Below are 23,845 nucleotides of genomic sequence, written 5' to 3'. Positions count from 1 at the left end.
ATGGACAGCTTTGTTTCCCTTTCATTTCAGCTGCAGATGAAGACATCCTTGCTAAAGGAAAACAGTCCATCAAGAGTCAGGCTTTAGGAAATCAGAACTCTGAAAACGAGGCCCTCCTGGAAGGCGACGACGATACTCTGTCATCCGTGGATGAGAAAGATTTAGAGAATCTTGCCGGTAATTCAATGGCTGCGCAGATATTTCAGCTGGCTCTGGGACAATGAGCATCTAATTACTTACTTTTTCAGCTGTGACCACTGGGACTACCAAGCCTACGTCCACAATTATATTAACTAAAAATTGGTTTTGTTCTTCCCAATGTTCCTCCCTTCATCTTCTATAATTGCTCTTATTTTTTTCTTCTTCCCAGCCCTCTGATCTTCCTGATCTTTTTCTTTTATATATAATTTCCATTGAAACAAAAAAAAAATATTAAAAGCAGCTACAACAGAATTGCTTCATGCAGCCTTTGGAAGTTGCCATACTCTATAAAATGAGGATTATAAGTGAAATATTGCCAATTGTTTTGTAAACAAAGCTTGGACACAGTTTGCTTTAAACTTAGACTTTTAGGAAAATATTGAATATACAAGTAAGTCACTCAAAACCTGAGCCTCAAAAATTCCCTGGGAGCCACACATTTTTCCAGTATAGGAATTTTGATTTATATTTAGGAGATTCTCAGTTTTATTTTTCTTGTGGGAAAAAAAATTCAACTTGTTTAGCTTGAAGTTTCAGTCATCCACAGATGGCTTTTTACCTTTATTGTCTGTGATTGTTTTTTTATTATTGCTATTATTATTATATTATTGTTTCTTGAGGAAAATTTGAAAAAACACATAGTTTCTGTATGTGAAAATTACATGGTTTTTATTGCAATGAATTTAAGAAACTAGGCATTTGAAAGCTTTTATTTGGCACTCTACCTCCAACCTCGTGCTACCATGCAAAATGAAAACAAAGCCGGAGGCTGATTACCGTGTTTGATGACCGTAAACCTCTCAACGTAGCATAAAATTAATTGGAGTGCATTTGTTAAGGGGTCTATAGTGGGAATGGAGTTAAGGAGGATACTGTTGTTCTGGTATTTTCCTTTACATATACTTACCCATCTCCTGTTTTACTTTACCCCTATTCTTATGACTAACGATATGTTCTCACAGTAATAGAGGTGAAAGGGAGTTTAATTATATAATCTTGACAATGGCAATGGGATTAAGAAGTAATCCACACTAATAAAGTGGTGTGGGTTAGAAATGAAGTGGAAATTGTCAGGGGTCTTCTGTAGAACCTAGGCTGCCTCAGCTTCTGCAGCTGTCTGCTTACCCTGTAATTGAATGTCTGAGAATGATTGAAAAAATGTTATTTCTTCTCAGGATTACATGCTAATGTACAGAGGGCAAGAGGAGACAGCAAAAGAACACATAGCTGCCTATTTCATCCATTTACAGGGATGAGCTTTGGGAAATCATGGCTGTTCTGAAGCTATCTGCTCCCCATCTGCAAACACAATGCATTTGTACATTGGGGATAGAGGGCAAACCCTGCTCTGATCTCTGCAGAGCATCCCTTCTATTGTCCGACTGGCACACATTAAGATTGATGCGAGATTAAGGACCAGCACACTTCAAACAATCGATGGAAGTGTCAATTCATCTGAATTTTGAAACACTTATTCATCCATTGATTACCTGAATAGGTGCGCCGTGTTTATAGCCACTGTATTAATTCAGAATTACAAACGCCACTCTTCTCTCTGGCTGGTTTTTTTTTTTTTAAATATAGGATTTATACAATAAGGAATTGTAGAATTTCAAATTCATTCTGAATCCATCTCTAAGTATATATGTGTTATATAATTATTTCCATCCCTTATCTTAGGGTGAGCTCTTATGCACTTTAAGCTGGTCTGTCTATAGTGCATCTATTGTTTTCACTAGCAGTCTGATTTGTCTCTTTGATAAGCCCTTTGGAGATTTGATTATTCCAATAAAAATTCATTCACTTGGAAACCCACCCTCCAGCTGTTTACTCCCAGAGTCCCTGAACTACACTGATATTAGATTTGGAGGCACTGAGCAACATTTAGCAGTGGAAAGAACACTTCAAGAAGAAATATTTTTACCAGTCTTGTATAGGAGAAAGTTACCATAGAAGAGATTTTGTATAAAACTGGTGAAGAATTTTTATCACAGAAGATGGTTTATCCGGATTTCCAGACACTTCACTCAAAGCTAGTCTTTTCTGTGTTCATGTCTCAGCCAAGCTCTAAAGTCACCTCTGGCCTTGGAAGCCTATGGAGGCCTCCTTGCTCCTGGTTGTTATTCCGAGTTGTTGGTAGCCTGAGGCTGGCTTTCTAAATGGAACGTGGATGTACTTATTGAGGCAGTGCCTCCTTCTTACCTAGAGATTAGACCAACATTTTACACAGTCTCTGTAAGATAATTGCGTCTTAGCTTACTGTGATCGTTAGCTGCCTGTTATAAATCTTACGGTATGAGAACCCCAGGTTTACATCTTCAGAGATGGATTTTGCTTGGACAGAACAGAGAAGCATAGAGGTCAGCGATGTACTTAGAAGCAAGAATTTTCAAAATTAAATGCTATTTTTGGTCAAATTTGAGTTTTAAAAAATTTGATGTAACTTACATGACTTATCTTTTTCTCCTGGCAGGTCCTGTTAGCCTAAGCACACCAGCCCAGCTGGTGGCCCCCTCTGTTGTAGTAAAAGGCACTCTCTCTGTCACCTCCTCTGAACTGTATTTTGAGGTGGATGAAGAGGATCCCAACTTCAAGAAAATTGACCCAAAGGTGAGAAGATGGGGGAGGGAAGAGGTTATTTATTTATTTTGTTATTATGGGATAGTGTGTCCTACAATTTAAGATTGGAATTGGTAAAAATCTCGTGAGCTTAGTTTAAAGCTCTCCAAGAACTGCCTCTGCTTACTAAAAGGCAGTTACCAGTTTTACCTTAAGACTCTTTTACCATCTTGTTAGATTACTGACGTTCATTTAAATTCAAAAACAATTTCCACTTAATTGCATTTATCATTAGTTCTTCGGGGGAAGAGACCTCAGGGAACATTGTCTATAAATATATTCTGCCTGAAAGGGTCCAAGGCGAATTAAGCAACAAAAATTCAGTGAGCTTGAGAGTAGAATTGTTAGGTTTAGCCCTTATATTTTCTGGATATAACACCAATATATCATTATCCTTGCTTTGTCCCCATGGCTTACTATTTGGTGCACCGAGCTTACTCTGCCAGAGTGTGATCCTCTGTTTCCCATTACCTGTGGTAGCTTTTACAAGGCACTGCATAATTTCCTATTCTTAAATGAAAATGTAATTTCCCCTCTCAAAGGTATTTTGATTACTTTTCAGACCACAGCAATTTTACTTTGCTTAGAAACATTTCTGTTTTTTAACACAGTCATAAAGCCAAAATAATGTTGATTTTATGAACGTAAGTGGTATAATTTGTTCTAGAGGAAGCAGTTTATTGAAAAATAATCAAGTAAGTGTCCTGTAGAAAGAGTAGTGGTTTAAAATGGAATAATTAATTTTACTGGCATATATATATATATATATATATAGTTTGTGTATATAGTATGCACATATTCTATTTATTGGTAGTCTTTTTGGTTTTGGAATCATGTGGAATTATGAAATCTTCATAATTTGGAAGTACTTCTAAAAAACTTTTGAGAAGAAATATTATAATTTTGTTGAGCTTTACAGAGAAATCATTTCTTGTCTTAGACATGCTTGCTTTAAGTACTTTGTTTCCATATCACCGTCTGTATTCAGGGAGAACTGCTGAACCACATAAAAAGAAAGCCATGAGAGAACTGCATGTTTGCAGTTAGATGAACCAGTGAATCCAGTACAGAGAAAACTTGAATTCTGAAATTTTATCACCTAGAAATGTTTTGTACTATGTCTCATGGCTTCAGTGTCTGAAAATATGTTATAAATTCATTATGAAAGGCTACCAAAAGTACTTAAACTCTTTGATTCCTGAGGCTTCAGAACTTCAGAGAGAATGAGACTTCGTTCAGAATAGTTTACTATACTTTTGGGACAGACGTAGTTTAAAGTCCAAAATCTGATCAATGGTGTTTAAAAACTTTTTTTCAAAATTAAGATCTTTGTTAGCCTCTGAGAGCAGGTTCTTTGAAGTGACTTGTTCTTTTATAGGAAACTGTAGCTTTCAAGTTTTCCTCATCTCTCTGTAGCATAATTAAATTAGCTTTCTTTCACTGTTGCTTGTAAAACATACGACATTTTACCTTAATCATGAAATTTGTCTTGTACTTTGACCTACCTAGTTCTCCAGATATTAACATATTTGAAATTAACTTCAGCAAATTATTGATAGAATCTCTGATTTAATATCGACATTAATGCTAGAGATATTTTTTATTGTGAATACCAACTTTTCTTACAACATTTTTTAACATTAAAAACCTTTTTAAAACTTGCATTAAATAAGGATGGGAAGATATCAAATTGGGAATTTTTTTCTTGTCGATACTTAATAACTTTTTTGTAAACTAGTTGGAAAAAGTGCTGTTTCACGGTAGAAATACTTTTTTGAGTGAATTAGTCATTTTCTAAGAAAGCATTTTAACCTTTTAAACCAAATGCTGTGCCTTAAATGATTTGTGTACACTTCTGAGTAGCTGTTGCTTTATATTTCCAAATATATTCCTTTGAAAATGTCCTTAAAATTCATACCTTTTTCTTAAGAGGATAGATTGTTTTATTATTTAAAATAATTGGTGAGTGCACCGAATTAATGAGTTTGTTTTTATTTTTCCAAGAACACACACACACACACACACACACACACACAGTACTATGTATATTGAAAGGTCAAAGGTATTTTCAGAGTAGGCAGCACCTAAGCTTATATTTTTGACACAGAATTACTTTTCCCAGGGCAGCCTAGAGCTTATGCCTGCTCTGTCAAGTGACCGGGTGCTTCAGAGCCTGAGGAGCTTCCAATGGCTCAGTAATCTTAGTCCTCCTGCTATTAGCACCACATGCCCCTCCCCCACCCAGACTTCTCATCAGTAAACTGCTTTTTCTTCTATGTCTTTTACTTATAGATTAAAAAAACATTAAAAAAGATGAATTTAAAGAATAAAATTTAAATATTGGAAGTGGTGTTCCTTTACCTCACATGATCAAATCTTTTCCTTTGGGCAGGAAGCAAACAAACCAGTTTATTTAGGATAGTTTCAGTTTTACCAATTATTTTTTATTCCAAACAGTTACTTTATTGTATATAAAAGAAATTTTATCAGAGTGAAACATTGAAATGAGTCTATGAGATTGTTACCTGAGAAAGCAGAATATGGAAGGTACTTTTCCTATTTATAAATTTTTAGAGTAATTATTTAGGTCATAAAATAGTTCTAAGACCTTTATTTATATATGTGTAGATTCAAAATAATTTTTGATATTTTATTAAAGTAATCATGTTTATTGCATTCATAGCTAAATCATTAAAAAAGTAGTTATAAATCTGAATTGCTCATATCACCAATTGCTAGAGGAGAGAAATATTGCAGTGACTATTTTATTATTTTTGGTATCGTTTATTTACTTGCTAATTTATTATTATTAGTTGAAACTTAAAAAGAACAAAGAGTTGAAGAAAGAACATGAAATGACTTCATTCTTTAAAAACATTTTTGAAAACATTTTTTAACTAGATTTTTAAGACCTACAGCATTAAAAAATATCCTGATATAATGTGGAAAAGCTTTTAAAAGGCTTTTTTGTTAAATTATTTTAAATTTTAGGATTAACAATATATTGTTTCACACTGTTTTCTTTTTTCAAATATTCTGTTAAAATATACAGAACAAATATATGTTATATTGAGTAAAATCCTTTTACTTTTTTACTGAGAATTTTAGGAGCAATTTATTTATTTAATTCTCCAGAATTTGCTGTATTTTAAACTTTGCAAATCAGAGTTCAAATGGAAGCTTCGTGCATTTAGTTCAAGTTCACATCTTGTAAGTTAGAAAGTGATCTCATCTGCCTTCATTCAAGAACAGTACGCAAGCAACCAATTACAATGTAAAGTAATATTTTTATTACTGGTTTACTGGTTTCAACAAGACATTTTTAGGGCGGGGGTTAGAGGTGCAAAAGGAGGAGGCAGGGGCACATTGACATTGGCACTGAGACACATTTCACATCAGTAAAACTGTGTAAAAAGAAATTTCACATATAGTTAAATAATTATTTTCACTTGGTGACAATCATTCAAGCAACCCAAAACAAGGAGGGGCGGGTGTAAAGAAAGGAAAAGAGGGGAAGCTACTATACATTGATTTGAAAAATGTACCTTGGGTTTCATTTTGTGTTGGCAAAGCCGGATTGCTTCTTTTGTGCGATCTTTTAAATTCACATTGTTTGGAAGGAAACGATCATTTTTGTGCAAGAATGTGAATTTTTTTTTTTTTGGTTGGTTTGCCCTCTTTTGTTTGCTTCTTAATTAGGATGTCTTCTGCCTACTCCTGTTCTTTCAGGTGACTTACATAAAAGTTTGTCTTTCGAGTTTTTGCTGTTGTTGAGTGTTCTGAGAGAGCATGTCCATTTGTGTTGCTTTCCACGCAGTCGGCAGCACTCTATAGTTTGTCCAAGCTTTTGGGATTGGTGAGGATTTCCCTGGCCAATCTCCAGGTCTGCTTGGCAGCGCTCTCCAGGGCCGAGTGGGGCTTGCCCTGGAAGAGGTCGAGGTTGGGCAAAAAGTAGTGAGGGCAGCGGCGGCATTGCAGGCAAGAGATGAGCTGTAGCAGGATGCCGTTCAGACGGTCGCCCAGGCAAGCCTCGTCCCAGTCCGTTTCCCTCGGGTGTTTCTCGCACTCGTACAGCAGCAGCGTCTTCATGTGGTAGTTATTGAGCGGCTGGCCCGGCAGCTCCAGGTGGCGGTCCCGCAGCGTCTTCAGCACCGAGAGGCACTTGTTTCTACAGCCGCCCATCAGCAAGCGGTTCTCAGCCTCACCGAACTGCAGCACCCAGGCGTCGCTTTCTGCGGAGCTCTGCTTGCCAGTCAGCGAGTAGCACTCCTTGGAGAGCAAGTTGAACCCTTCGGCCTTGACCTCCGCCACCCGATTGGGGCCGGGCCAGGGGATGTGGGGCATAGGCCACTGTGCCGCGCTGCGAGGCCAGATCCCGGTGCACTTGAACGCTGGGGTGATTTGCACCACGTAGCGCTCCCTAATGCGCAACTTGACCTCGCTAGTGTCGGCGATCATCTTGACCACGTCCCGGTAGCTGCACTTGTCCACCGCCTGGGCTACCAATGTCTGGAAACGCGAGCGGATCTTGCGTGCAGAGAGGTAACCAGACGCTGTGATGAACTCGACCCAAAGAGACATGCTCCGCTTCCGCCCATCGCTTAGTTTGAGCACTGCGCAGCCCGGCAGAGATCCGTCGTCCACGAAGTTGAAGACTCCCATTTGGTTGAGGTAGAGTACCACCTCGAACTCGGTGGGAGAGATGACTTCCAGCCCTTCGTAGCGGGCGTCAATCTCGCTCAGAGAGCTGATGAAGCGCGGCTCCTGCACTTCCACTTCCTTCAGCACATCCGACACTACCTTGCAGACTTCTCGGATGGTCTTGGCGATCGCAGCCTTGCGCGCCTGGCAGCGCTCGGTGTAGTATTTATTGAGCTGGTAAACCAGCTTGGCCTGAGCGGCGATCATGTTGGGGCACAGGTCCGGGCTGTACACCGGCGTCTCGCAATACGTTGAGGGATCCAAGGCTCACGCACTGGTGGTGGCCCTGCGGCTGTTGAAAGGCGGTGCGTTCCCCCCGAAGCCCCAATTTCACTCTTGCTTTTTACCTGGGCTGACCGGCTGATGATATAGCCGGCTGGCCTTTTTTCCCCCTCTTTGGAATTTTTTTCTTTCGTCCGCAGAAAATTAGAAAGAATAATATTGGGGGGGGGAGTACCTGCAGAAATGAAGACGAGCCTCTCCTTGTGCGGGGAAGATGGATGAAATTGTGAGAGAAAGAAAAAAAATTAGGTTACCAAGAGGCTAGGCTTAGATGTCCGCAGCAGCCACGATTGCCCAGATTATCTGGAAATGAAGTCTTATAAGTGCCAAAGTAAATTTAAAAATAAGAACAAAACATTCAGTGGTTCATTCTGAAACTTCTCCCTCGAAGATTGGACGTTTTCACTCAGCGTAGGTGATGCCTTCCTTACCCTCCCCCAAAAGGAAAGTGAAGGATGTAATTAATGCCCGAGAGCAGCGAAGTAGAGCTCAGGCCGCAGCACACTCTGAGGTTTGCAGACGCCCCGCGGTCTCAGCGTGCTGGTCTCCTCTCTTCTCAGGGGGTTGTGTCGTAGCAGTTTTCCTGGCTTCCTACTGGAGGCGTTGTTTGGATTGGGTTGGTTTGTTTGTGGGGGGTTCTTCCTGCCTTTCTCTAGGTGCAAACTGCTGCAAGTTGTTTGATATTCTTTTCTGCCTCGTTATTTATACTTTTGGCCCTAGCAAAATCTATTTTAGTGTGACTAAGTCCTTGCTTACGTTGTATCTGGTGTGCAGTTCTAAGGAGTCCGGGTTTTTCCTCTCCTCTGGGTTTTCCTCTCCTCTGGGTTTCGTGTGCAGTCTCTATTTCACCCTCCTATCCTCCGATACCTGCCCCCCCACCTCTCTCTCTCTCTCTCTCTCTCTCTCTCTCTCTCTCTCTCTCTCTCTCTCTCTCTCTCTGTGTCTCTCTCTCTCAGTTTATGAATGGTTCTGGACCATCGTTAGGGGGTGGAGCTTCAGTTCCTACAATCCCTATGCAAGCTGTCAGTGCTTTAGCCAAGAGAGAGAGAGAGAGAGAGAGAGAGAGAGAGAGAGAGAGAGAGAGAGAGAGAGAAGACAGGCTTGGAACCACAGCAGCCACCACACTGCACTTGATAAAGGGGGAGGGTGGGAGTAAGAAAATAGGACAAGACAGAAGTCAAATGCTTTCACTCGTTTAATAGTCCCATCTTCTTTTTATTCTCTTTTCTTACCAGTTGCAATGAAGAGGAGGAGAGTCTTTACAGAAGGGATTCTTCTCTGGGTACGGCTGAATCAATGCCTGGAAAGTAGTTGTGGTTTCAGCGAGTTCACTTTTGTTTTTAATTCTCTGAACAGTCTGCAGAAGGTGCAGACTCTAACAAACTGTCTTGGCTTGAAGGCAAATGAGAGCAGGAAGGGGAGCTTGGAAAAGGACTTAAGTTTTGTAGGGTTTTGGTCCCCCCCACCCCCCTTCAGTACAGCCTTCCTTCTCCTTTCCCTCCCATCCCATTGTTGCCAGGAGCTGGAGCAATTGCTGTGCATGTGTAAAGGACAGTATAGGACGACCGTCTATAACCATAAATCTCTTGTTAGTAATTTCCATATGCTGTTAAACATACAGAATGGAGCAAAAACCAGTCCAGATATGTTGTTTGATCCTTACTTCATACTTAAGATTTAGATATCTTTGTGTCATTATTTTACTGTTACAAGAACTAACCAATGACTAGAGAGAAAATATGAGAGTTTTGAGAAACAATGTAAATGTATATTAGCATACTCCTTTTGGTTACACGTGTTAATTAAAATAAGCTACCAGAATAGTTAAGACTTAAAATGAATGAAAGAAAAAATGAACCTGAATTAAGTTTTCTTAACTTTTTAATACTGTGACTTTAATTGTGAACATATTCTTGGGCAGTACTAATTTAGAATAATTTTATTTTCATAATTGATTCTTGCTTTCAAAGGAGTTGACTGGGACAAAAATCTATAACTTTCCTGTTATTGATTACCCAGATGGCCTTCCTCCTCTCCTGTATCCCACTGAAACTCGCTCACTTTTGTTCCTTAGGATATGTATTTCCTTAACAAGCTGTGTGAGTGTTGCCTTGTAGGACTTTTGGAAAAACAAGGGCTGCTGCAAGGTGATTGACTTGCTACTGGGAGTTTATCTCAGAATTTAAGATGTCAGGCTTCTCAGTCGTTTTAATACACTCAGGTAGTTAAGGGCTATTTTTAGTTTGATTTGGCAGGTAATATTTAAGCCATAGGTTATGCATGGGGGAAATAAAATCTTTAGCCCGATTTGCAAAAAATTCTAGGTATATCTTTTGTAAAACCCTGTAAGAAAGCTTGACTTGCATTTTTGAAACCTACCAGATCCTGAATTCAGTTGCTCCCGGGAAAGCTAATGTTTCTTTCTACTTGGCATGAGACGCTTGGATCCCTACCCCTTCCGTTCTTAGTCTTTGATGGTCCACAGGGCTGGAGAGTTGACCCGCCTCCACCTTTATGCTAAAGCTCCTTTCTTTTTTCTTTTCTTTCCTTTTTTTTTTTTTTTAAATCAAGTGGGGTTTATCGGTTAGGGGCCGTTCTAAGTAGCGAGGAGTTGGGAAGAACCTTGCAAACTAAGCATCTTTGAGCCTCCCGGACAGTAGTTTCATGGGCGTTCCTAGGAGTGAAGGCGCTACTAGGCTGCTAGCTGCAACCGGCGGGAAACTGCTGGTCAGAAGGCTTTGGTGCTGCAGGACCCAGACCATGCCAAGAAGCCCGGTAACTAGCGCATTCTATAGTCCCTGTCTTGGAGGTGTTACAGGCTAGAGGGGTGCACTCCCGTGGAGTATGGGACCTTAGGGAAAAGAAGCTTGGAACAAATCCCACAGGCAGTTCTGGGCGGGTACTGGTGGCAAGGCCCAGGTGCAGAGTTGCTCCACATCCTCCAGGGGACAGGTCTGCAGCATGCATGTGGCCAGAGATGCCTGTGGGAGCCCTTGTGATGCTGGCTGTCCCAGCTCTGCCTGCCACGTCTCCAAGCTTCAGGACATGCACGCCCACTGCATTCACCTCTGCCAGCCTGAGCAAGTTTCCTCACACCCTTGTCCACTGTTTCTCCACTCTTCCTAGAGGCAAGGATGATAAAACGTTACAAATGTTTTGATTTAAAAACAATTCATTACCAATTTACCCTGTCTAAGGTAGATGCTCTAGTAAATAATAAATCAGTTAAACAAAGGCGACTTTAATTTATTGCTGTGGTGCTAATTAGAAACATCATTCGAGCAATAAACTTAAACACTTCCAGCAAACACTGCACCCCCTCCCCCTTACCTCTCTCCACTGCCTTGGCTGAGAGCAGCTTCTGCTGTTTGCGGCTCCTATCCCTACTTGAATAATTGAAGGGGGAAACGGTATCTGAGGAGGCTATAATTGAAGAGCCCCTGTCACCTCTGCTTTTTATGTATGTTGGTGTAGAAGTCCATCAGCAGCTCCTTGATGGTGTGTTAAAACGAAGTGGCAGCTCCTTCTGCAGGAGATGCGGTGTTCTATTAAGGAGACTGAGAGAGAAAGAAACTCTAGAGGCTAAAAGCCACTTCAAGTCTTCAGACCGATTGATCTGTATTCTCTTGTTATAATCCGTCTCATCATACTTGAGTTAATGAGGCAAAGGAGGGGGAGTGAAATCTGATGGTCCCTGACAAATTCATTAGGGAGACTGCAGGACATTTTATTTGACTGTTAAACATCTTGTTTGTTTGGTTTAGGCAGTGCCAATACAGCATGCTTCTGCCCAGAACTGTGGTGTTGGGCTGGCTGGCTGCAAGACATTCCTGAAAGGAAGGAGGGCATGCAGGGTGGTCCCCCCCTTGGATTATGGCTAATGCAGAACCTTCAGACATCTCTGGGCCTAACATTTCTATCATTACAATCGGGACATCTAGAAATGTATTGAGGTGGGCAAGTTTTTAGTAACTATAAACTATAATATGTGCATGTTTAAAACACTAGTCCCTGTTTCTTTAAAAATTGAGTCGGGTTAGAGCAATTACTCCACTAGCTTTTGAGATATGTGGATATTTTAGGTCCAGAAAGCAGTCAGAAGCATGTTACTCCTTATTACATCTTACATTTACTGATCATAATTAAATAAACATAGGGAAGTATACCCTTCTTCATCAAAACCAATGTGAGCTCTAATTTGGAAATTAAAAAGTTACCTACTTATACAAACTACTTGAAAAAAATGTTAACTGTATTTAAACCTGAGGGATTTTTTTACAGTTAAAATTAGTGTCAGGGCTTGAGTATGGAGAGGAGTGCTGTGATCAGGTTGGTGAGCCAGGCGACAGAGTACCTCAACAGAAAATTCTTCCAGTTGGGAATAATAGGCAATTAGGCTAGAGAATTAACCTTATAGTATTTTATTTGAAACAATGTTGGGCTTGGACTTTTTTTCAAAGTTTTCTTGAAATGTAGCAAATAACCCATTTATGAAACTTCCGTAGAGAATTCAGTTATATTTTCTGTTAGCATTGACTTGGCCTCAGCTTAAGTGCTTTGAGAAAGAAGCCTGCATTCCATTTAGGGGAAAGCAGTCTGGGAGAAAAAAGCAAGCTAATGCCCTTTTGAGTGTCATTTTCATACATCCCTGCATGGCTGAGGAAGCTGTTGATACAGGGAAACTGTGGACCTGGGAGACTGCTGTAACAGTTCAGCCAGAGCTAAGGAGGCTGAAGTCAGGGCTTCTGTGTGTCTGACAGTTACAATCCTGTTTACATTCGCACGGAGCACAGAATCCTTAAACTGTTTTATTCTGTGCTGATCTTTTCTTAAAGATACGTTTATGAGATTAAACTTCAGGGCATTTTTTTTTTACTTTATCAGATTAGTGAGACTTAAAAGGTATGTATTTTATGGTGTATAGAAATATTATACAGTAGTCTGACAGTCTTTACAAGGAGTACACAGGCTTTAAATGATATGATCTCCATTTCCTGAAAGCATTTTAGAAACATTCAGGAAATAATTAAGTTATTTTCTTTTTAAGAAGTCTCTGAAGTACTTACACTTTTCAGAATGCAAAGTACTGTTTTCACCTGTGTATTATTCTTAGTTTCTGGTGTAATTTGAACAATCTATGTATCTATTTATACAGTGACTCAATTTTAGTCTTTATATGTTGAATTAATTGATACTTGATAAATACTTGATTTTTGGAAAACAAATTTACAATATTGTGGTCAAAATATAATTTCAGAAATGAAAATTCTTCTCTGATTTTAAAAGTTACCAGTAAAAGCTGGAGAGGAAGTAGATTACTCAAGACTTGGTTTGATGGAATTTTGAAGAAATTAAGTATGTTCAAGAGAGCTAACAATTTCCGATATTTTACTATTTGTGGTCTTCCTTATTACTGTTATATGTCATTCTCTGTCAACTGAAGTGATTTTCCAAAACTCTCAAGTTTTCTTCAGAATGTTTGTAAGGTAGTGATAATTACTACTCTGGAATTAATTTGTAATACCCAGTTATTGAATACTTGCTTTGAGTGCTTCATTTTTATTGTTTATTAATTATTTTAAATGGCCAAGCTTCATTGTTTTACAAAATAGCTTCAGACAACAGAAGATCCTGGCATCTCTCGATTGGTAGGTAACCCAGGGGTATTGTTTGTATTTAAACAGTGTGAACTGAAGGTAGTGCTCTGTCAGGTGAAGTTACAGCTTAGCCTTTTCACAGCAAACCTGTGGAAGGTACTGAAACACTGCAGTTTTATGTACTTTTTATGGGCATTGGTTGGTGGACATACTGAGTTTTAAATATACTGTCCATTATACTGCTTACATTGCTGTGATATTTTCTAAGATTAGACTAGTCTATTAATAATCCTGGCATCATTTAGTAAGATGAGAAGGTTGAAAATATAATACGTTTTCTCCCAAGTTGAGGAATAGCTATGCAATTGTGTGCCATATTAAACTATACATAATTTAATTTCACTGAGATACACTGTACTAAAGTAGGAAACTTCTGCTTGGCAAATGGAAACGGCCTTTGCCTCACTGAGGTAAAACCATTGTACAAGAGCTTGGAGTAAAGTATGAACACAGAGGCAAACTTGGCAAGATTTGAATTTAATGCATTGCCATCTATGTTTTTTAACATTACAAGAAATCATTTAGCTTCCTCTCATTTTAAAGGTACACTTCTTTTTAGTTATTTATTTTCTTTCTTCCCGTATATTAGCATCTATTCTGAAAAGTTGAATACCTTTCTTTCTGTTACTACCTGTTTCTTTCCTTGTTTAAACAAAAATTTGAACCAATTAGAACTGTACTGCGAATAAAATATTAAACTTTACATGCCAAATATCTTTGGCTTTAAACCTTTGGCTTTTACTATCATCTCAAAGGAAAGAAGTCAAGTCGTAGGTCCAAGTCTAAGGGTTGTTAAAGCTGAGCATATAATATATAGATTGCTTTCTGGACAGCAGTGTCATTTTCAGAAGATAACGGACAACCCAGGATTAGTCAATACTAAATTTAATAACAAAGAAAACAAAAGTTGATTTTATGACTTGAAGGTGTGATATGTTTATGAAAATGCTACAGTTTAAGTGCATTGTATATGGCATATGTCCTGGAGTCTTGATGCTATTCCTACATTCCTGTTGCCTGTTATTGCTTAGTATCAGATGTTAGTGGAAGATATGAATGAGTTAAGTGATGAAGACTTTGGCATTACTGAAGTATACTTAGTTCAATACATACAGCTTTAAAGTTTGCTCTGCATTTCTCTTAGGTCAGATGTAATATTTTTGAGGACCTACATTTGATAGCACAAGATAAGCAAATCATATTAGTATGTTTTTTATTATGTTAGGAAATCTAGCCAGTTTATATAGCTTATACTGGTCAGTGGTCTTATAGGATTCCTTCTGTCCTTGTTAGCAGTAGACATTTACTAATATTCCCCAAGATAACAGAACATTTTTAGTGAATGTGCAATGCATTAATTAAAATGTTAAAATCTAATCTTCCTTTAGATATTTTAGGTTAAAGTAAAAGTGATAGCGAAGAAACTGGTTTCTCTGATTTCTTACAGTAGCTAAGCAATGAGAGAAGGTCGTGAGACATCTATGTTGTAGAAATGAAATAATGCTTGATGGTCTAGGGAAGGAAAGCATTTTCCTACAGCCATCTGATGCAGCAGGGATACAAAACCACTGCTGTGGCCCGTGGGTATCAGATTCTGCCAGTCTGTTTCTTCTCTGAGTTTTCCCTTTCTATCCTCTCGTGTTATCTTTGGATCCTAAAGATTCATTCTCTTATTCTCCAAGTTAGTGGTTTAAATCAGTGTAGATAAAGTGGAGAATCTTTGATCTGTGGCTCCGACCGCTTCTCGGTGATTTGCTTGCTGGGGGCAGACACTGTCCATGCCCTTTCACTTTGCTATCAGCTAGGTGCACACAGAGGACCCGCAAGGCCACCAGATGCATAATTAATCACCAGTGAGGTCAGGAAGGTTCCAGCGGACTCAACAGCTCCTCCAGCCCTCACATTTATTTGTGTATAGTAACTTTTTGTTACATGCTCTAAAATTTTTCAGTATTTTCCGAAATCTATCCAAAACTTTTTGTAAATATTAATGATCAATACAAAGAGATATTTTTAAGTGTGTGGTTGTTGCTGTCAAGTAGCCTATTGGATCCATACAATAAAGGGATGCTCTGTGAGTGCTAGCAGTGAAGATCAGCTTCAGGAGCAAAAGCTGTCTGGGTGACCCCTCTAGTCACAGTCTCTACCCATTTCCTAAAAGTCTGTTTGTAAGATGGGGTCTCACTGCTTACCTGAGACTTGCCTCAGACTTTCCCCCTGCCTCAGCCTCCCATGTACTGGGAATGCAAATATGCAGACCACAGTAAGCTATTTCCAGTTTTAAAACGGGAGGTTTGGATTAAGTGATCTCTTGTGTCTGTCTGACCTAGCAGCAAATAGTGTAATAGAAGTTGTTGGTGAACTTCGGTGAGTTTATTTTAAACAGATACTTTCAGTGAAAATTTTGACTTTCAGTACTGTAGTGGCATAGGGTTGTGAAAGTTTTTAAGAAAAAAACCATAGATGATTTTTTTCAGACCACTTTAAAAAACTTTTTAGATTGCAGATAGTTGGGAAAGTCAACAAAGGAGCAACATGAGAGAGCTTTTAAGGATGCTGTTTGTACAACCTGGACCCTTGCAATGAAGCGTGCTGTGTGTTCTTATAGAGATGTGTGTAAAGGTGTGAGCGCGACTGGGAGGGACCTTTCCCTAAGTAACGAAGCAGTTCAGAGTTTAGATGTCTTCATGAAGATGTGTGTTTTGTAAACAGTTTGTGAAGTCAAAGGATTTCAAGTTTACCATTAATTTAAAAATGTCTTCCTAGAGAAATTGCTTCATGAGGCTATGCTTTTCTAAGTTCGTCATTTATTAAAATATGTACCCAAGCTGGGCAGTGATTCTCACACATGTGTCCTTAAAGAAGGAAATTTGTATACTTTCCCATGCTCTTCACTTGTTTTCGTCAGAAGATTTGACAGGCTTAAATGTGTTAACATCTTTGATTTTTACAGATGTTCCTAGTTTTCTCTCAAACTGTAAAAGATGCTGTATCAGAGAATCATGGTAGGAAATAATTTCAACACTTCCTCTCACATATGCAATTCCTTGCTTGCCTAAGCATGTGGATAGTTTGGTAGGGTGCAAAGTGATGCAAGAAAAACGATGTTGTTATCTAATTGTCCTCATTTTCAGACATAGCTCAGCAGCCTAGTGTTGGCTGATTGTGATTGGCTGTAGTGCTCTCTGATACAACACTTAAGTGGGCATGGCTGAGTAGTTCAGTTTCTTATTAAGTTCATTGGAAGGCCTTCATCAGTGCATTTAGGAGTGCCAGGTGGCCACCAGGAGAGCTGTTGATGGGTACTCTGTGGGTTTGCAAAGTGCAAACCTAAAAGACCAAGAGATGAGAAATACGTTGCTGTTTGTGAATTTATGTTTTATCTCGCTTCACTTGAAAATTTATGAGTAGTGTGGCTTAAGGGTGCTGGAGTTGTGTGTTCCAGGGCTTGCCCCCACTGATAACACCCTTGTTGGCGTGAAAGTGCAATGCAAATTATGACAGTTACAACCTTCTGTTTTGTTTAACCTGTCAGTAGATTTCCTGGCTCAGTGCTGAGGGCAATGGTGTGTTCAGCTAGTCCATATTCACCTAAACTTAAAAGGTCAGGTTTCTACAGGCAAGCCTAGTCAAAGCCTAATTGATGAGGAGGGCAGGGAGACAGAATTTACTGTTCTGTTGGCTAGTTTCATATCGTTAGGTTGTCCTGAAAGCATCAGGCAGTCACAGCCCCTTTCATGTAAGTGCTGACCCTAGACAGGAGCTGACAATCAAAGGAGGCAGCCACAGGAACCAGTGCAAGTAGGCTATTGATTTTTCAGTTAGGTCTAAGTAGTTTGTAGTATGGGTAATGGGTGACAGAGGCAGGTATGTCATTATCAATGAGCTCCAGAACAGTAGCGACAACCTTCCCTCATATTTCCTTCAGCACTGACAGTATGCATCCAGAGGCGGTCAATAAATCGCCCAACCCTTAACTGACAAGTGACTGGGAGGTTTAGGTTGAGGAATGGAAGTTACAGAGCTAAACTTCTTTTCTTGAACATGTATAAGATTCAGCAATGTAGGAAGCAGTTATGGTACAGTAACCATTTGAGGTTTATGTTTTGATTTGGATGTTTTTGTGGAACTCTGAAAATTGAAACCTGGTTTTAATGACTTTCAGTATCAGAATCATATTCTTAAAGATAAAAATGACCCAAGTGTTTCTAAGCATAGTCTAAAAAGATAGTTAAGTTAGGTTATATGGTTTTGCTTTTATTTTAGACTAGTACTTTATTCTTTGATGATTGTTCTGCCACCAAATTTAATTAATTAAGCATTGTGTTTCCAAATACATTAAAATTCCTAATTTTTTGAAGTTTTCATTGAAGTCCAATTACAAACGAGATGGGAGAGGGGAGAGTTGAATCATTGTAAATGCAGCTGAGTGATTGCTATTTAACCTTTAAAATTATTTCCCATAGTAAAACATAAGGATTAGAGAGTCATCTAATTGTTCAAGTTTGATGAGTTATGATTATTTTTAAATTTAGAAAGAAGTGGATTAATTTTTGCTTTTAAAGCATTTCATGTTAGATAGTTACATTTCAGGAAGATACAATTCTTATTCATGTGACCCCAAATATGTAAAACTTTTGTCTAAAGCTTGATTTATTCTAATTTTGATGTATTTAAACCAATCTGTTTTGTTTCAATACATAAGTAATATAAAAGAATATAATATTTATAGCTAGGAGCTGGGGTTGTTCCAGGATCTTTGTAAATTATCACATGTTTACATTTCTACAAACTTTAAACAAATTGAAATAAGACAGAAAAGTAAATGTTTTTTTAAACTTCCTTAAATAACTTATCGTTATGATACCTTGTTTAACACTATGACATTCTACAGACCCCAGTTTAATCTGTAGCATCATCTAGTCCTGGAGTACCCTGCATAGCCACATGAATCACTCCCGTTTGTCCCCAGCAACTATAAATCCCTTTTAAAGAAACACTAACCAGTAGGCTAACACACAGCAAAGGTATTGGTACGTAAAAGTATTTTCTTAAGTTGATAGTGACATGTTTGTGCGAGCTTCCTATCCTGGTTTGTTTTTAAGATATAGACAAAATTTGAACTTGTGAATGATGGCTACCAGAAGTGTTTTAAGAAGCTTTAGGATTATGAACCTAATATTAGAGAAGTCTTATTCAAATCCCTTGAGTTAACCACCTTTTCGGGCTTATAGATTCTTAATGTAAGGTTCATTTGGAGATCATCACTGTTTTTTGTTTGTTTGTTTGTTTGTTTGTTTGTTTGTTTTTGGCTGCTGTTTATAAACTATTGACTTAGTATTTTCCTAGCTAAAGTAAAAAATTCAGCCTGAGAGCCTTAGAATTTCTGTATCATTAGATGTAGAACTTCTTACACTACATGTGTAACCTTCTTGAATATATTGGGTTTTTTTTTTATTTTGGAATGAATAAAAAGCTGCAGAAAGGGAACAAATTAAATTTTCATGGAAGACAGTCCTAACCAGCAGTGACAGTGTAAGAGAGAGATGATTGCCACTTGGTCATTGTGGAGAGGCACTTAGAGTCGGTGTCAGTGGTTCTGTTAATGATGACTAATGTCTTTCTTGGAGCAAGTGCATGCTCAAACACACTGCTGCAGCCTGGAGAGAGAGGGCTTAGCAATAGGCACCATTAAAGCAAAGCCTTCGGTGTCCGAAAACAAAGACTTCTTCATACAAACAAACTGACCTCTCATTATTAAAGAAAAAAAGTAAACATAATCCTAAGGCATTTACCACAGATTGCAAGCTACTTTATATATGGTGCCAGTGGGTCGTTTTAGGTCATGTATAGATATCTGCATGATAAGATTCCTGATTTTGTCACTGATAGAAATGGGCTGTATATGACCTTGCACAGGGTCACAGACATTAAGAAAGTTTTGAAAAGAAGCAGATTCTTTTCATAGCACATTACTGTATCCTGAACAAATGCTCTACAAAAGGGGAATGAATGACTCAAAAAAATCTTTTTAGATCTTTTAATCTTAAATATATTGGTTACAAAAGAAAATGACATGTGTTATTTCTTCAGCTGCTCCCCAAAGTATAAGACCTTTTAGAAGGGCATTTGCAATGCTTGTCATATTATTTCATATACATCTTATTGGCTGACATGTCTCAAGAACCATGAGAACACAGATGTCATTGCATTCAGACAACACTAATTACTCTGGGATTTTTGCAGCCTCAGTGCCTGCCTGTAACTGTCGGTTATGATTGTTCACGCGTCCTATAGTGGGAACACTTTCACATGAAGATAGTGAGCTGGGCCTTTTAGTCCCCTATTGTTCTCCGAAAGAAATTGGAAGAGGGAAAAGTCCTGACACATCGGTTTCATTCAGTATGCTACATTTGAACTATGTTTTGGCAACATTTTCTTTTCTTGAATGGGCGTGTTACACTTTAGTATGCAATGAAGTCTATTCTCCCTCTGTTCTTTCACCTTTCTGAACACTCTTTTACATTACTTTGTCTTCAAGCTTCATAGGAAATTTCTTTATGTAGCATGCAGTTTGGGAGAAACACTAATTGTGCTATGAGTCTTTAGAAGTGACAGTGCAACATAATAAATATGTATGATGTGTTCTTCTGGTGTGCAATTTAATGCTTAATAAGAAGCAAAGAAAGTCTTGATTTCGATAAGTGCAATCAGCTTATGCTTTTTAACACAGGTCAGTTCTTTTCTTTGTTTAATTTCTGCTACAACAGTCTGAATTTTATCTGATGATTCATGTTGTTTAGGTGCTTTTGTAATGCCAGAGGTCAAACTGTGGTCAGATCAGGGCCCTGGCTATTAAATGTAAAGGCCAAATACATGTTTTGATAAAAAGCATAATCTGTGTTAATTACCAATTGGAAAATAAAAAGCTCTGATAATGTAACTTCACATGCTGATGAAGCAGAATTGAAGCAGCTTGATCAGAGATGTCTGATGAGATAAAACTGCAGTCTCTGCTGTACAGTTATAGTAATTATGACTAATGAACCGTCCAGTCTGGATGAAATGGCATGCCCATAGGGACTGTGTCCAATCAGCTGTGACTTATGCAAGCTGAACACTCTATGGATGGGGATCCATGCTCTATACTAGAAGAGGCATGCTATTGCTTATTAATATCATTCTTTTAAGGTACTTTAAGGCAATTTAAAGTAATTAGAAGCTATCTAAATTTTGGTAAAAATGTTCTTTCCCTTCACATGCTTATTTAAACAAATATTTATTCTCACTCTGCCTTACCTCTTATCTTAAGCACACAGATTACTCTTCTGTTGACTCTGCGGCTACTTGACATCCTTTATTCTGCAGATAGCCTTCTTTCATATATATTTGTTTTTTATTAGAGCATGTTATTCACTGACCAGATCTTGGCAACATTCTCCTGAAATAATAGTGTATGAACATTCCTCCCATTGTAGACCCACTAATAAGTGTTTTTCCTGCCATTAATTGGTAGATTCTCACACGCACTCTGAGGTAAGATTTTGTTGTCATCTCTGTACAGATGCAGATAATGGCTGAGGGGAGATGGAGTAACGTGACCGAGATTGCGGACTTTCAGTCTAACATTGCCTTGTATTATGATCCAAATCTACCTCAGAATTATCTTTACACCTCTTTTTTTCCTAACCATCTCTCATTGTTTTGTTTTTGATACTGTGACAGAACCACAGGATAATTTAAATCTGAGAACTCATATACAAGTATAGAGTTTTAGTTTTTTATTGGACAGATTTTTAGTGAACAGGGCAAATCAAGGTAAATTTTACTAATGTGTGCCTTTGACAATATGTGTATCGAAAAATGTGAAATTTTAATTTATTCAAATATGTGATACAGTCGTCAACTTTTAACCTATAATAAGAAAACAGCTTGCACAGTTGTTAGTAAGTAGTGCTGGTAAAATAAGCTTGGTTGATTTTCTCCTAGAGTTATCTACATTAAGGGTTACCTCACTGAACCAGGACACAGGTATCTATAGTGGCCTGAGGACTTCATTTATGATTTGCCAGATAGTGGACTTTTATAGTTTTCTGAGAAGGTATTAGAAATAAAAGATGAAAGAGGGGAGCTGGAGAGATGGCTCAGAGGTTAAGAGCTCTGCTTGATCTTCTAGAGGATCCAGGTTCAATTCTCAGCACCCACATGGTGACTTACAATTGCCTATGACTATAGTTTCATAGGATCTGATACCTCTTTTGGCCCTCATGGGCACCAGGTACACATGTGGTACACAAACATACATGCAAAACTTTTTTTTTTAAGATTTATTTATTGTATATGAGTACACTGTAGCTGTCTTCAGACACACCAGAAGAGGGCATCAGAGCTCATTACAGATGGTTGTGAGCCACCATGTGGATGCTGGGATTTGAACTCAGGACCTCAGGAAGAGCAGTTGGTGCTCTTAACCACTGAGCCATCTCCCAGCCCCATGCAAAACGTTTTAAAGAAAAAAATTTAAGTGACTCAGTAGTATTAAATTGTTCTGCAGCATTCATGCTTATATGCTGTTTATAGGGTTTTATAAAGGGGAATTGAATTAAATAAACATATTTTCTACTGGCTGCTATTCTGAAATCCTTGTCTTTTCTTTATGCTGTCATGTGTCCCACAAAGAACTATTATTTGTACTATCCTAGGTATTATTAATCTCAAACAACTCAGCACCATATATTTCAACTTTTGCTATCTCCACTATCTTACTGTGTATTCCTTCTGTGTATTATGTTTTGAATATGGAAAGCAGCTCTTTTAGCACTTGGTAGCACTTCATGACTAAGTACGTAGCACATGCTTAATGAATGCCTACAGACCCTAGTAATTGTGATGTTGTCCTCTGTCCAAGAGTTCTGTTACCACATTCCAGTAATCAATGTGATGTTTGTAGAAAAATGAGAACATGTTTCTGAGCTCCACTGAAATAAGATGATCAACATACTGCTAATTGTGCTCTTGTTTTGTGCCATGCAGTATTCTAAACACTTCGTCAGAATCTTCTCAATGAGTCTGTATTGAGTTATATCTAAATCCTTTCATTATGTAGTTACTCGGAAACCAACTCAGAGATTATTTTGATTTAAAAGGAGGAGGTACCAAGACATGTCTTGTAGATTTTATTTAAAGCCATCTCAGTTTTATGGATATATTGTCACTACCATTCTATTTTCTTTAGGACATCATCTCTGCAGTAGTTCATGCTATTAATTTCTGCCCCCTCACAGCTGAAATGACTTCCCTTGTATACCAACTTGTGTTCACGAGAAACTCCAAATCCTTCCTCACCATGGCCTGCTCTCCTCTTCCTCTTCTTGTTCCCTGTCCCCGGCCTCCCTGCTTTTTTGTTATCTGTTGACTTGTTTGAGACAGAGTCTTTTTACATAGCCCTGATACGTATGTAGACCACACTGATTGGAACTCTCAGAGATCCACCCTCTTCTGGATTCTCAGTCCTGATTACAGGTGTGACCCCCCCCCCTCCATGGCCAGCACTCTCCCTTCTTTCTCGCTCTTCCTTTATCCCTCTCTCCTGCCCTCTTCTTGCTTCCCTCTTCTCTCTCCTTTCTGTGCTCTCTCTTTTTTCCTATCTCCATTCTCTCATTTCCCCTTTTCCCTCTCATCTTTCCCCTCAATCCCATCTTGTCACCCTTTCCCCTGCCCTCTCTATCCACTGCTGTTCTGGAGCTCTTTGCACTCTTCCTGCTTGCCGGGTCCTTTGGAAAAGTATAACCATCCCTAGTCCCATTAATTTCCCTAAGAGATGTACAAAATCATGGCATTTTACTCTGAAATTTTATGACATAATCAGATAACACTGAGAGATCTAGGGAGCTTGACAATTGCCATCCTTAGGTAAGTTTTAGAAAATAATTTTAGACATTTCTCAAGCAATTTATAGAAAATTATAAGATAAAAACTTGAAATTTTAATTTGGCTCTTTCTTGGATTGAAATAGAGTTAATAAAGTGGTATGTTTTCATACTTGGGAAACATTGTGATTTTTACTGAGGCTTTGTACAAAACTGAAACCACCATGCTGTAGAAGAGGAAGCAGTATAACAAATATAGCATTCTCTAGAAGTAAACTGAATTCAGCTTCTGCATGGTATAATTTATGACGTGTAATTTTGCAAGTGCTGAAATACTTGGTATATTTTATAGGCTCATTTCCATATGTTTTGGTTATATAATAGTTTCTCACTAATTAAAGACCAAGTTATACTTACTTACACTTTTAGAAACAGTCTATAATGTTTATATAGGGTGCTGCAAAACAATCTGTGGTGAAAACATTTAAATCTGAATCTGCTGTCAGCTATCAATTC

General features: G+C 38.4%; 2 protein-coding genes across 2 annotated transcripts in view; one reads left to right on the top strand and one right to left on the bottom strand.

Annotated features, from left to right (window-relative positions):
- Lrba (LPS responsive beige-like anchor protein) overlaps positions 1-23,845 on the top strand; it is a 543,225-nt gene that overhangs the window by 303,416 nt on the left and 215,964 nt on the right. Inside the window, exons 39-40 of the mRNA XM_032898147.1 lie at positions 31-177; positions 2,675-2,811. Of these exons, the coding sequence (XP_032754038.1) occupies positions 31-177; positions 2,675-2,811 (284 nt within the window). The remainder of the gene's footprint in view (positions 1-30; positions 178-2,674; positions 2,812-23,845) is intronic.
- Positions 6,088-8,677, bottom strand: Mab21l2 (mab-21 like 2). The gene has a single exon (XM_032898146.1). It carries the CDS (start codon positions 7,726-7,728, stop codon positions 6,649-6,651), a length of 1,080 nt encoding a protein of 359 aa, XP_032754037.1. The 5' UTR covers positions 7,729-8,677; the 3' UTR covers positions 6,088-6,648.

This window comes from Rattus rattus, chromosome 3, assembly GCF_011064425.1.
Source record: "Rattus rattus isolate New Zealand chromosome 3, Rrattus_CSIRO_v1, whole genome shotgun sequence".
Lineage (NCBI taxonomy): Eukaryota > Metazoa > Chordata > Mammalia > Rodentia > Muridae > Rattus > Rattus rattus.
The sequence above is the reverse complement of the archived record's forward strand: the minus strand, read 5'-3'. Positions and strand labels throughout refer to the sequence as shown.

Excerpts from the sequence above, each read along its gene's own strand:
- Mab21l2 (XM_032898146.1), bottom strand. The coding sequence starts at position 7,728 with ATGATCGCCGCTCAGGCCAAGCTGGTTTACCAGCTCAATAAATACTAC.